Source organism: Danio rerio, chromosome 17 (genome assembly GCF_052040795.2).
Source record: "Danio rerio strain M-AB ecotype USA chromosome 17, GRCz13ab, whole genome shotgun sequence".
NCBI lineage: Eukaryota > Metazoa > Chordata > Actinopteri > Cypriniformes > Danionidae > Danio > Danio rerio.
In genome coordinates, this window is record NC_141037.1 from 29,178,518 (window position 1) to 29,192,402 (window position 13,885).

Below are 13,885 nucleotides of genomic sequence, written 5' to 3' on the forward strand. Positions count from 1 at the left end.
AATAAAACAATTCTATTAGAAATATAATTAGTCAATACTAGGCATGGGCTGATATACGTTTCTGATGATATGATAGCCGTGGATAAAAATATCATGGTTTCCTCTGTATTGTGATAACTGCACTACCATAAGTTCTTTATAATTGTCTGGGTTAAAAAAAAAATACTTTAAAGGGGTGATGAGTCTTAATGTATGAAAGTCTTAAAAAATTTAACTCTCTGATTCCTGTAAAATACCCTGTTTATATTGAATATTTAATTAATGAAATACATTTTAATTAGTTTATTTAAATGCACCGTTAAAATGGTGAAACTAAATCTTATAATGTAGTAAAGGACACAGCCCCATCCTAAATAATAATACTATTAAGCATAAAATTTAAACTGATAGTTGTGCCATATTGACGTATAGTAAACATTTTTAATAGTTTATCAAACGGCATTGTTTAAATTACAGATGTCAAATCCAGTTCCTAGAGGGCCGCAGCTCTGCAAGGTTTAGGCCCCGTTTACACTAATGTGATTTCTTTTTAAAACGCATAAGTTTTACTACGGTTACGCCATTCGTCCACACTACGCCGCAGTTTTCGAGCGCTGAAAACGGAGCGTTTTGGAAATGCTGAAGAGGCCGTTTTCATTCTAAACCACTGCTGCTCCGTCTCAGTGTGGATGGGGGAAAACGGAGACATCGGAAAACGGAGGCGGGGCTGCCGACATTCGCCTCTCTGATTGGGGCTTTTCCTCAATATTAGGTTGACTATTTTACACACAGTTCAGTCCTGCATTTTCTCCTTGTAAGTTCAAGTTTGATATGGAAAACAGACTCCCGAGCACATGTCGGTAAATTTTCAAAGGGAAGAGTATACTTTATAACCTTATTCACATCATCCTGGGTATGTTGTTTCACTGTATCTTAATAATAAAATGAAAACATGATATAAGGAACTGCCTATTTTACTTTTGATATTAACAACTTAACAGACAGCAGAAATGTTGAGGCATTGTGCTGCATATATGAGCGTCATCTTCACTGTATCCATAGCCTATTCATAACAAGACGGAGCCTATAACATTACTGCCTCATTATTTTCATTGAAAATATGAAACATACCCTCTCTTTTTGCTGAATATTAGTTTTAATATCAATAATGGCCATTATAAAAGTATAACGTACAATAAGTTTATACATTACAGGAAATGAAGGCAAGCAATCAGTCAATATGCAGAATGTACGTGGTTACATTAATTCTTAACTTATCTTTGCGCTCAGCCAAAAAACGTTACCCAAGTAATAGACTTCAAAAGACCAAAGTTGGGGTATATATTGTAAGAAATAGACAACAAAATGAAATGAATATCACATTTAACAAATATAGTGAGACTAGATCCAGCAGGAGATCCTTGACAAGCTCTCCGAGCACAGCTCTCACCTGTCTAGATAGGCTGCTGCGCATGCCAGAGTGTGTGTGGTCATGTGATGTGCGTTTTCAGTGTTTTGGTGTAGACAGAGAGTTGTTCAGAAACCCTGGGTGAAACGCTAGTGTGGACGCGGATCGTTTTAATTCTAAAACGATGGGCCTTAGTTTCAACCCTGCTTCAAAACAAACTTATCTGTAGGTTTCAAACAAGCCCGAAAGACTCAATTAGTTTGATCAGGTGTGTTTAATTAGGGTTAAAGCTAAACTGTGCAGAGCTGCGGCCCTCCAGGAACTGGATTTGACATCTGTGCGTTAAATGATAATTACAATAAAATAATAATTATTATTTACTATTCTTGGTCATTTACAGGATATTAAATCTTCTATGTGCTCCCAGTGTCTCTTTACTGCAAAATGTTTTGAAACCAATGAAAGTTTGAATAGAATGACACAACAAAAGTACATTGAAGGTAGCTCGCATTATGCTCTGCAAAGCTGTCTAGACTAGAAGCGTCTGATTTCATAATGTTTCTCTTACTGTGCTTATTTTTGGTTTTGTCTGAACTATTTCAGTCAGTTTCTTTCCCTTGTCTGTCTGAAATACAAGCATTATTTTGAGTTGAGCTGTAATATGTGAAGTTTCATTTAAATTGAATAAATAACTGCTAAGGTCAAGCTGTTGTGTTTTCAGTGTGGTGAGTCTAGAGTTTATTAGATTATTTTCTCTCTTTTTGAGCTCATTAAACGAGTCGACACCCAGATTCCTCTTTTGTTTTTGTTGTTGTTTTTCTTTTATGTGGCGCTGAAGTGGAATTTTCCAGGCATTCTGTGGGTGATCTCTGCCCTTCTCATGATCTCTTAAAAAAATGTGCTACCAGAGTCAAAACATTCTCTTATCTTGTGGTCTGAAAACTGTAGCTTTTTCTCTTTCCTTCCCCCTGTGTCATTCCCCTCATGCCTCCATGTACAGGACGTAAAATGGTGGCATCTCCTCCAGGCTGTAATTACTGTCTGGTTCCAGTATTCAAAGTGAGCAATTTCCCCCACCGCATCAGGCCGCTGCTCTCTGCCATGTCCAATCAACATCAACACACACAGACGCACAGAGGAGAATCCGCTCTAATCTGCATGGAGAGACAGAGAGAGATCATGCAGGTGCGATACTGCGCTCCTGTGAAAGAGAGGAAGTGATGAAAGTCCTGATGATGACTGATCATCCTGAAATCACATCATTGTGTTCTCGACGTTGTTGGATATGTATTTTTGTAGCTGTTTTATCAGTGTCTGGTTTTTGTTTACAGTGTACGTGAGGGTTATGTGAGGGACATTCAGCGCTCATGTTTACCCAAGGCATTGATTGTCACTTCTGGCTGTCTCCTGATGATGATGTCATGTGATAGTTTACAGCACTACTCAGTTTTACATGTGTATGCTGCCCCAAGTCTCATGAGAGAGCATTCGGGATGTATGGAAAGAACTCCAGCGGTTCTGATCCACCTACACAGTTGGAGCTGTCAGATTTACAATGCGTCGCCTGTGTTCAAGTGACAAGCTTTTGGAGAGAAACAGCATTGTTTTTTTTCTGTTTATACAATGTTCTGTTTATCTTTGGGTTTGACTAATAGTGTGTTGTCTTTAAGAGACCCCTTTCTATTGATCTTAATTAACTCTGCAAAGTTTTAGCAGTGAAGACAGTGAATACAGGAGTCATTTCTGATGGTTGACACAGCAACATTTTAGAACTAAGGTTGGGTACCAAAGCCTAATGCCATCATGTAACCATTATGCATCAGACCGAATAAGCATATGAATCTCCGTGCCTAATTTCCACAGGTAGTAGTTGTCTCTCTAGTAGTTGTAATATAATTTTAATTTCAAGTAGTAAGCTAATGTAATGTTAATTGCATAATGCAAATCTTAAATTCATTCTAACAAAAAATTATCAAAAGAAATATATTAATTCAATTCAAAAGTATTGGTTCAGGCAATGTTTGTCACAGCTACCATCTTAAAAGTGTCAATTTAGCACCAGTATCAAAATAATCCCAGACAATACCCAACCACATTATATATGGGATATATGGCTTTTAATTAGAAAGTGGCAATAGTTCAGTATTGTAGCTGTTAGATCCCCTTGCTACTGGGGAAAGAAATGTTATTGCAGTTGTTTTTTTATTTTTATTTATTTATTTATTTATTTTGATTTTGTGGTGCTACTTATTTAAAACAGCTATTTAAACAAATTATACATGACCAGAGCTGGTTGACCTTCTTTAACAATGTGTGACTGTGTCATAATTCAACAAAGCAAGCATGCAATTCCTCTCTTAATGCAGAGACACTACATTTGAAAATTTGGGGTTAGTAAAATAAAAACAACAACAACAACAAAAAACTTATACTGAAACGATGCACTGAAATTGATCATGTTTTTTTTTTTCTTTTATTCAGTTCATAAGTTTATTTTAACAAATTGCGATTTGCATTTTTATTTGTGATTTTATTTTTTAGTCGAGCTTTTGCTTAATCTGTAAGCCGTGGCAATAATTATATGACATCTCTTAAAAATTGCCAGTTGTTTGGTGTCTGTGACTTTGAAACCAAAATATTTCCATGTTGCCTATGCGGTTTTTCTTTTATATTAACTTGTCTATTATGTTTTGTCTGCCTTTTTCTTTTTGTCTTCTTTTTTTATTGTGGATGTTCCGCATAATTCTGTTGTGCAATTCTGATTGGGCAGAACGAAATTGGCTAGTAAGACTCACACAGCCGGCAGTCACGCATTTGCTCTGGTCGGGAGAAATAAATAATACATATATTACATACCACAGCCACTTACGATTAACTAATCCCAACATTTTAAAATGCTATTGTGATCCGATTTGGATTAATTGCACAGCCCTAGTTGCCTTCACATAAATACATTTTAAAATGTACTGGAAAATCGAAAACAAAAAAGTTCATTTAAATTCCACAATAATTAACATTAAAGTTAAACATTTTAGTACAGTATTGTCCATTTTGTACTTTTTATATTTATTATACCTTTACATACAAGTACTTTTTAGATAACATATTAACATATGTTATGCTGACCCTGTATTTAAGCACTTAAATTATCAGGTTACAAAATTGTTTAAAAGATTTTACAACACAATCATTGTGATTAATGGTGAAACAGAGAATTTATTTGAGCAAAAGTAGTTTCAGTTGCTACTTTTTTGTTTTTTAATTAACATTACTTTTTTTGGTTGTCACTAATTGAACTATAACGCTCATAAATAACCAAAGTGTGTGCATGCAGAACTGGATTATGCATTCGAAAGCGGAGCGACAACCATGTTAAGCTGTAGTGTGGATGTGGGCTCTATTCGTACAGGACAGGATTAAGCACTTACAAGGCGACTGGCTCTCTCTGTCTTTACCCTGAGTCAGAGAAGTGAACTGATAGAGATAAAGAGTGAAAAAGGGTGGATTTTATTTTATTATTTTTATTCGGAGCTGTGCTGTCGGAGAGGCATGGTAAAGCTGGGAGGATTATAGAGGTAAATAAAGCGTGCTCTCAGACAAAGCCCCGGAGCACAGCGTCAGGGACAAGGGCCATGATAAGACCCCTCCCATTCTTTAATTCTCCCCCGTTGTTTCATTTCTTATTTACATTACATACGGCCAGCTTTCCTCCTTTTCTGTGCCTCGCAGCATGATAACAGAAAGAAAGAATTATGAAGGACATAAAAAATGAAGAGCAGAAAGGAGGAAAAGCAAGCAAGAAAGAGGCTTTGCAGCACTGCTTAGCATTTTGTTTGGCAAACATGAGCTTGACTATGTTTTCAAGCTTTTCCTTTTCTGTCCGGCATCCTCATTCCCTCAAGCTGTCGCTCATAAATGGCTACCTTAGGTGAAAGATTAATTAGCCACCTGGTCAGTTGAGGTATTTTCACTTTCTTTCTTTTTTTAGTTTGAAAAACATTGTGAAAATTGCTTTCCAGAAAGCTACACCGGAACTAATAAAATGTATTAATGTTGTGTTCCTTGAAATGCACAATTACATACTTTGCTCAGTATCAGATGGAGGATTTTGTGTATTTTAAATGGTGTCTCAGCTCAGATTGTACAGATTTACTTCCCTCACCAATAATGTTGTTCTTAGCCTTCATGACATTTTTATCTTTTCACAAAAGTAGACCAGAGCAGGAAGCCAGTCTGTCAATGTTAACTTTCATTCTTTGGAACAGTTATAAAGCTAAAGCCAATAAACCCTACTTTTATGTTCCAATAAATTTGGAATTAGATTAACAGCATGGTGATTTAAATTGACATTTATTTATTGATAAACCTTTTATTTAAATAATATGTTCTTCATGACATCTCTGTTTCTGAATGCATTTTAATTTGTCTCTCTTTTCTTTCCAGTATAATTTTGTAGGGAGAATTCTTGGCCCTCGTGGACTCACAGCGAAGCAACTGGAGGCAGAGACTGGCTGCAAGATCATGGTGAGAGGGAGAAGCTCCATGAGAGACAAAAAGAAGGTAAGACGTGTAGAGAAATAATAGTTTATTAGTTCATTGACCCAAGTCAGAGGTGTCCAAACTCAGTCCTGGAGGGCCAGTGTCCTGCATAGTTGACTCCAACTTCATTGAACACACCTGCCTGGAAGATTCCAGTGTACCTAAAGAGCTTGATTAGTTGGTTCAGTTTTGTTTAATAGGTCTTGGAGCTAAAACCTGCAGGACACTGACCCTCCAGGACTGAATTTGGACACCCCTGACCCAAATTAACCATGAATGTAAATATAGCCCAAGTTTAAATTGAACACTCTGGATTGCTATACCCCAAAGTTGGTTATATTTCACTGGGGTAAAAAAGTGTCATTTAAATTTAATTGAAAAAATTAATCCAATGTTGGATTTGTCCATATTTGAACCAAAGTTGGGTTACAACAATGTTGACTTGAACTAGTTCCCTCAACAGTGACCAGTGTAAATGGAGGACAGCTAGTAAGAATTATTGTCGTAAACCTCACTCCTTTGGCCTCAAGAGTCACACTTGTTACTAATGCTATTTCGTTTACTTGTTATCGCACCTTTTTCCTATTCAGATTTCACTCTGAGTAGCTTCGCTCTTCCAAAGAGTTTACAATAGTGCCACAACACTGATGAAATTGGGTTTGGTGTGATAAGTGTTATAGGGGCCATATAAAAAGAAGTACACCTAAATCTTACTTCTGTGGCCTCTAGAGGCGCTCTTGCGATTGATGCTAGATGTTGCATTCTTTTGCATGCATGTTAGTGTTCATGTGCTCTTCGAGGCAGGTTTAAATCATGCACTGAATAGGGTAAGTAGACCTTTAGAGGTTACATCAGCACTGTTCAGACTGGTCTGTGCTCCATGTTGACCTGATCTGCACTGTCCATTTAGATTTCCAGATGCTTTGTGGTTCAGTTTGGTTGGACCATTTCAGATTTCCTTATAAAAAAATTCAGCAAATGAAGAAAAAGTGGGGGTACCAGCACAAATTGGAACAAAATTGTAGCACCAGTCGGACATGTTGAACCAGCATGGACAAATGTGACCGCTTAGTTGCAATTTGGAGCTTCCTGAACCCCTTCTTTTTCCTTCGCGGACAGCGTTCTGCTGTCATTTGCCATTTGGATCTAGTTGGTCTCTAATGAGCCAATTCAATCATTTGTTCTGTCCTGTTTTTTTCCACTCACTGTTAGCTTGCAGTGCTTCGACTGAGGCCCAATTCTATGTCCAGTATGCAGTGTTGTGGATGTAAGAAAGAACAAAAGCACAGGGTAGACATTCTCAAAAGTAGAGCCTAAACCTTGCTTTACATTCTCAGACGACTTCTACTGTGGGATCAGCAGAGAAAGAGCTAAACCCTGCCTGATGGGAAATTATGGCTTCAGGAGTTATGTAGTACAGACTCATTGGCTCTAGCAGAGACTTTCACCAGTCGTGCAAATTGACATTTGTACTTGTAACTGCTCAGCAATACACACTGAGAAATAAGAAGAAATGGCTGATTCTGTTGTAAGCAACTGAGCTGATTTATTGTTATAGTCTTAAGCAGTCCACCTTGTTTCCTGGAATCAGCAAGATTTGTATAGTCTAGTCTTTTTCTGACTTTCTCTGTCAGTGTCCCGGTGGATTTGTTTTATCAGGAAATCCTCATCACTGTGCATTAGCATTACCCCACACACACACACACACACACACACACACACACACACACACACCTGGGCCCCAGCTGTGCTCCCCTCTGGAGAAGCCATATGTGTGAACTCAGGGGCTTGATGCAGCAATGGATTAATCCTAGAAAGAATTCTCTCTTGTGTCTCTTCATTTATTTAACATTTCTGTAGTGGTTGTATCTTCCGATGCCCTGCTGAATGCAAAACACTCTTTTGTCTGAATGACTAAATCTTTCCACAATACAGAGGTTGAACTTCTACCTTGCCTCCTATTCAGAGTTTCTTAAAGAACTCTCTTCACTATGTATCCCTTTTTCCACTGAAATATTGCAGATTCTTGGCTGGGGTACCTGTGATACTGTGTTTCCGCTGATTTTCAGTTGAGCTAAGAACTGACACAACTGACTGTTACTACAGGGAGCACATGCTGTTCCACTGACATAATTCCCCACAATCAATGGACATTTGCCATTAATCCCTAAATGTTTCTTGTTTTATTTATCCATTTTCAATGTTTAGCCACTTCCAGGGGTGTCAAAAATTAATCATATGGTTGATTGTGAAAGACCACCTACTTTACACCTTCTGACCTAACAAATGATCAATCTTGGCGGTGTTGTGAGATTGCATAAAAGCAAGGTGGCTATACTTTACTGTGTTATACCAAAAACACACGGGTTACAACTGAAATGTTGCCATCTTGTTGGTCATGCTGATTGTCACCATGAAGGCGAAGAACAGTGTGGCAAAATAAGAGCTAAGGGTGTGAACGGAATCCAAACTCAAGTGGCCACAAGAGACTCATCTGAACGTGTTAATGCATGGTGGACACTTTACTGCGTCTCAGGCCCCGTGTTTTAAGTTTTTCTGCGGTTACGCCATCCGTCCACACTACGCCGGAGTTCTTGAGCGTCGAAAATGGAGCGTTTTGGAAACGCTGGAGAGGCCATTTTCATTCTAAAACGCTGCTGCTCTGTTTCAGTGTGGATGACGAAAAACAGAGACATCTGATAACCGAGGCGGGACTGGTGAGATTCGCTACATGATTGGGGCTTTTGTGTCATTGTGTATCCTTCCCTCATTCGTCAAGCCACTATCACATGACTATAACACATGGCTTTACTGCTACTGGAAGACAGTACTGTAATCAACAACATGGGCACAGAAATGGGAGCGTTGTTTGCACTGTTGTCTGTTTTAGACGCCATTGTGCAGTTATTTATTTGTTACGTTTAGTAAAAACTCGACCTCGTTGTCTGTCCACAAAAATACCTCTCATGCTTTCTTTGCCATCACGTTTAATGTCCAACCGGCGTTTGTTGATTAACAATAACCAAATGCTAAGCAAGACACACGCTTCCTGTTTATACTAGAAAGCGCATGCCCAGAGTGCGCGAATGGTCACGTGATATACGTTTTCGGTGACGTAGTGTGGACAGAGATATGTTCAGAGACGCTAGGTAAAACGCTAGTGTGGACGCGGAACGTTTTTGATCTAAATCGCCGTTTTAAAACTAAAACGCACTAGTGTAAACAGGGCCTCGGATGTTTACAATGTGAAAAAAAGTGAAAGCAGAAGTTCCACAAATAGACTTTACTTTGGCCACCCAGGTATATTAACAGCTGGCCAAGTATATTTGGTGCCTTTTTTTTTTTTTTTTTTTTTTTTTACTATTATCATCCTTTTACATTTTTTTTTCCTTTTTTTTTTTTTTTTTTGTATCTGCCCAATATAATCAAACATCCGCAATCGATTAACCAGTGGGAAAATCCTCTCGCCCAACACGTTTCCTACTGCTCATTGTGTGCGCGCAAGAACCGTCAACTCTCAAGCAAACACGCCAGAGGTGCACCTTTTTGGTACTTAATACATTTGTCTGGGGTTTCTAAATCTCATAAAATGTCCGGAATTCAGCTTTTGGTTTCGCTTTCTAAAGTTGTTGTTAATTGTGTGCGTTTTTGCATTACATTTTTATTTTAAGCCTGTTTTACTTTCACTTGGCTTTGCAGCTGACAGCACATGCATAGCTGCAAGAATGAGTAAAACATTAAATAATTAATTCTTTAAAATAAAATGTTCTATAGACTTGGAGGACTAAATTACATCTAAACTGGCTGCAAAATATTTGTAAACCTTTAGACACAGTTACATCTGCCTTATTTAAATCTACTTTTTTCTTGTAATTATACTTTTAAGGATATTTTCTGTTTTTGTTCCTTTGTTGTTTATTTCTCATTTGCTGTATATAATTTTTTTTAATTTGATAGTTGATATAGCATATTTTAAACATATCTAACATGATTTGACAATACTGTAGATAATGTCAGCGGCAGATTTGACCTGCCAGTGGGTGCACATGGCTCCTGAATAGAAAAAAGGAAAACAAATAGTGGATTTCTTTATTACAACAACAAAAAAAGTAATAATTATTATTATTTTTTTTAAAGTTCAACCCGCTGAAAAGAATCCGTATATAAGTGTCATAAAAATATTTTTAAAAATCACTTATTTTTGTTGCATGTAGGTAACTATGTGCCGTGGGTAAAAGGTGTATTTCAATCTGGCTACCAATGCAAGCATATTTCAAACCTGTGGAAAGCACTGGGATCTCCCTCTACTTGCATAAATTCTAACCCTGCCCTCGTTGTTTTTAAAAACATACTTCAATCTCACATTTTAGATTTAACCCTAACAGATCATGGTGACTACAATTTTGATAATTAATTAGCTGTACATCACAATACACGAATGGTTTCTTTCTACTTTTCATCACTGCTGTAGCATTCATAGTACTTTATTTCAGCTTGTGATATTAGAGGGTGAAGAGTTAGGGCTAGAGTGATTTCTATTGAACATACATTGATTATAAAGAGAGAAATACTTGCTTCTTGACGAACGACAATGGATACAATTGCCATTTTTTTTCCAGCAATCATAATGTTTCTGTTTCCGTGTCAATAGTAAACGAGAGGCTGAGTTTGTGTAAAGTGAACCACACACACTAAAATTGACGGTTGTGAGTATAGTTAGGACCATCTAAAGAGACTGAAGAGAGTTGTGGGCAGACTAAGATGGATCTGGGCTGAGAGGTTGTTTATTTAGCATCCATTAGCCAAGCCGTTTTTGTGTTCTCAATAATTTAGTTTGCTGCTCCCTCTGGGGACTCAGAGAGCGATAGAGACACACAGGAAAATGAAGAGAAAGAGAAAGGAGTGACTTATTCAGGAAAGTGGTGGAGTGGGATTCTTTCTCATCACACAAGGTTTGGTTTTAGATGGTTTGTGGGGATGCGGCAGGGTACAGCAAATTGTTTGTTTGTTAATGATGTTTAATGTGTGCTCTGGTAAAGGCATGGATCACCTGATGTCTCAAGAGAAAATGCTTCATTAGTCTTAAATCAGACAGACGTTTCATTCAGCAGCTCCCCAAAGGTGGTTTAACCCCATTTACCCTCTCAAGAACTGTGTACACACCAATTCACAGAGCCTCAAGAGACACCACGTCCTCACGTTTGTTGTGTGTGCGTACTGAAGTTGAGCTCAAGGCGATGTAATAGGAGAGGACAGGACAGACAAACTCTGGATAATAACCTGTCCCACTCTGTAGCCTCGTCCTCTGATCAAACACTGTTCAAATTGAGGGCTCTCAGAAACCACAGCATAGATCAAATGTAACAGACGGCCACCCTCACCGGAGCATCACAGTACCTCTCCAGAGCCACACAGTAGGCTCTCAGAAGCCTCCCCCCCCTTTTGTCATTTCTCTCCTTTTAGTTTCTACTCTTTGTTCTTGGTAAAATTGAGTCCTCTTTCTTTCTTTTTTCTTTACACCTGTATCACAGCACTCATTTATAATAAGTTACTTAAAACTGCAAAGTCATGAAAGATGCAGAAGTAGGGAGAGATCTAATCAAGTTTGAGGACTGGAGTTATGACGCATGGAGTTATGACAGTGGGAGTAAAAACTCATGTGACCTAATAGGTTTTGTAGTGTAGATCTTCATGTTGTCGAATCTGTTCAAGCAGCCATAAAATTGGTTTGAGTGTAACAAAATATTCTACCAGTATAGATTGGCAGCTGATAAGGCCTATTTAAACTTCTGCATTGAATACGCATATTAGGTCCAGTGTTACCTTTGACTTACCTTAACACAGACCCTGAACCTTTAAAAAAATGTAACTACACGTCATGTTGAACCGAAGCTCAAGATCTGTTATTGGCCAGCTTGGTAACCATGACAAGTGTCAGTGCACTAATAAAAGATTGCTGCTGCTTGTTCAAACTACCTGTTTAAAATAAGCTGAAACATCACAATCTTTGTAGTTCCTTTGGCCAATTTTTTAGTTTTATGTTCAGTCCACTTAAACGTGTAAACCATTAAATGTAACCATCACTTCAGTTTGAAGATTTAGAAGGTTTTTCATGTAATAGTTTTGAGATTACCACCTTGCAGAAGCACCCATGCTGGGTGTTGGCAGCTTAATTAACTAAAATGTAGTTTGTTGCTTTGCTCAGTGAGCAACAACTGTCCTGAAATTAGTTCTGAGATCAGTCTCAATAAACTGTATATGTAACTTATGAAATATGCTTAATATTTTTTAGTTATTTTAGGATAACTTAAATAAAACAAAGAGACTATGAAGCTGCCTTGACACAATCTACATAATAAAAGCGCTATACCAATAAAGATGAATTGAATTGAATTTAAACATAAAAATGTATTCAACTTTTATTTAATAAAATCATGTTAAACCAACTCAATTGCATTTAATTGTATAAATAGCTTTTTATTTAGTGCTAAACTTTATTGGATGGAAAGCCTGACCTCATTTAAATCAACTTTAATTTTTTTTTTGAATCTCGGGCAGAGATCCATGGGAGCACAGTAAGTCCAGTAGCTTGAAGGTTTAACAAGTTAGATAGATACCTAGATACATACCTTTGTCTAGTTTATTTTACCATTAAAGTTGCTGAACGATCACTAATTGAACATTTATATAAATTTTGCTTAAATCTTTTTGCTGTAATAGTCCCTGCCCTCAGCAAATGTGGAAAGTGGTTGAAAGTAGAGAAGACACGAGATGTAAAAGGGAAGTTTTCAAACAGATTTTTAACAATTTTTTATCCAAATTCTGCATTTAAACAAAACTAAAACTTACTATTCCAATAAGCTGGTTTTTAATGCAACAATGGGTCCTCAAACTAATTTATGAAAAATTAAATAAAAATAACTTTGTTCTTTATTCTGAAGATTCATTTCTTGTGGATATATTGGATATCTTGTGCCTGTTTGCTTGTTTTGCTTTGAGCTTTGAAAGAATACATACAGTATGTGAACAATATTCTTCTAATGTGCCTTAAATGTAAGTGTTTAAGTTAACTTCCTCTTAATGGGGTATATGCACACAGACTTTTAATTTCAGTTAGTCATCCCCAGGGCTTCCATTTAATTGTCATCCCAGACAAAAATCGCTGTGTTTAAGATCTGATGTCTTTAAAAAACAGCGATCATCATTGCCTAGCTGAGATACAAAATAAAGTAGGTATCAGACCAAACAAGAAGCACTGCATTAAATTACATTTTTTCGCTCCATGTCTTTAAAATATGAAAATCAGTTTCACCCCAGTATTTTCAATGGAGTTTCTGCACTAGCCTGCTTCAAACAACGGTGCCTTTGTTTAAACAATTACCCGCAGTGGTGTAAAGAGTACTGAAAAATTATACTCAAAAGTACCATTACTTGCCTTAAAATTTAATGCAAGTAGAAGTATCTGTTGTAAATGGTACTCAAAGTATGAGTGTAAAGTAGACATTACAACATGTAATTACATTGCAATTACATTACAACATTGATGCTGTCAAAAGAATCTTATGAAAATAGTCATATAAAGCTTTCACCAGAAGTTCATCATTGCCTGAAAAACACTAGCTGTGCATATTGCCCATTAAACATCTCAACTTAAGTCCCTTCTTGAACTGATCTCCTGAACATGTTGGGAGTGTTTTTTTTTTGGGTTTTTTTCTAGGCGGTTTTCCACTCCTGTTGAACAGGTGCATGTAAACTACTCCACAGTGACAGCTGTTCAACACTGTAGCTTGAGTTCAGTCTGCTCTGGTTGATATGAACAATATTTATAGAGTGTTGGGATTATTTCCAGCAAGGCCAACTGCCAGTGAAACTGTCCTATCAATGCCTTTGATTGATAAAACTTTGCTTGGTTTATTTTTATTTGTTGTGTTTTGTATTGCTTTTGGTGCATGTGCAATC

General features: G+C 37.2%; 1 protein-coding gene and 1 long non-coding RNA gene across 5 annotated transcripts in view; both read left to right on the forward strand.

The window, feature by feature from the left end:
• Positions 1 to 13,885, forward strand: part of qkia (QKI, KH domain containing, RNA binding a) — an 87,274-nt gene that overhangs the window by 43,488 nt on the left and 29,901 nt on the right. For all 4 annotated transcript variants that reach the window (NM_131224.1, XM_087288578.1, XM_087288577.1 and 1 more), the window contains 1 exon segment: positions 5,831 to 5,947. In NM_131224.1, coding sequence (NP_571299.1) covers positions 5,831 to 5,947 — 117 coding nt within the window.
• LOC141378584 (uncharacterized) lies at positions 2,336 to 5,134 on the forward strand. Its single transcript, XR_015513453.1, has 2 exons — positions 2,336 to 2,572; positions 2,719 to 5,134. It is a non-coding gene; the product is annotated as an uncharacterized LOC141378584 (long non-coding RNA).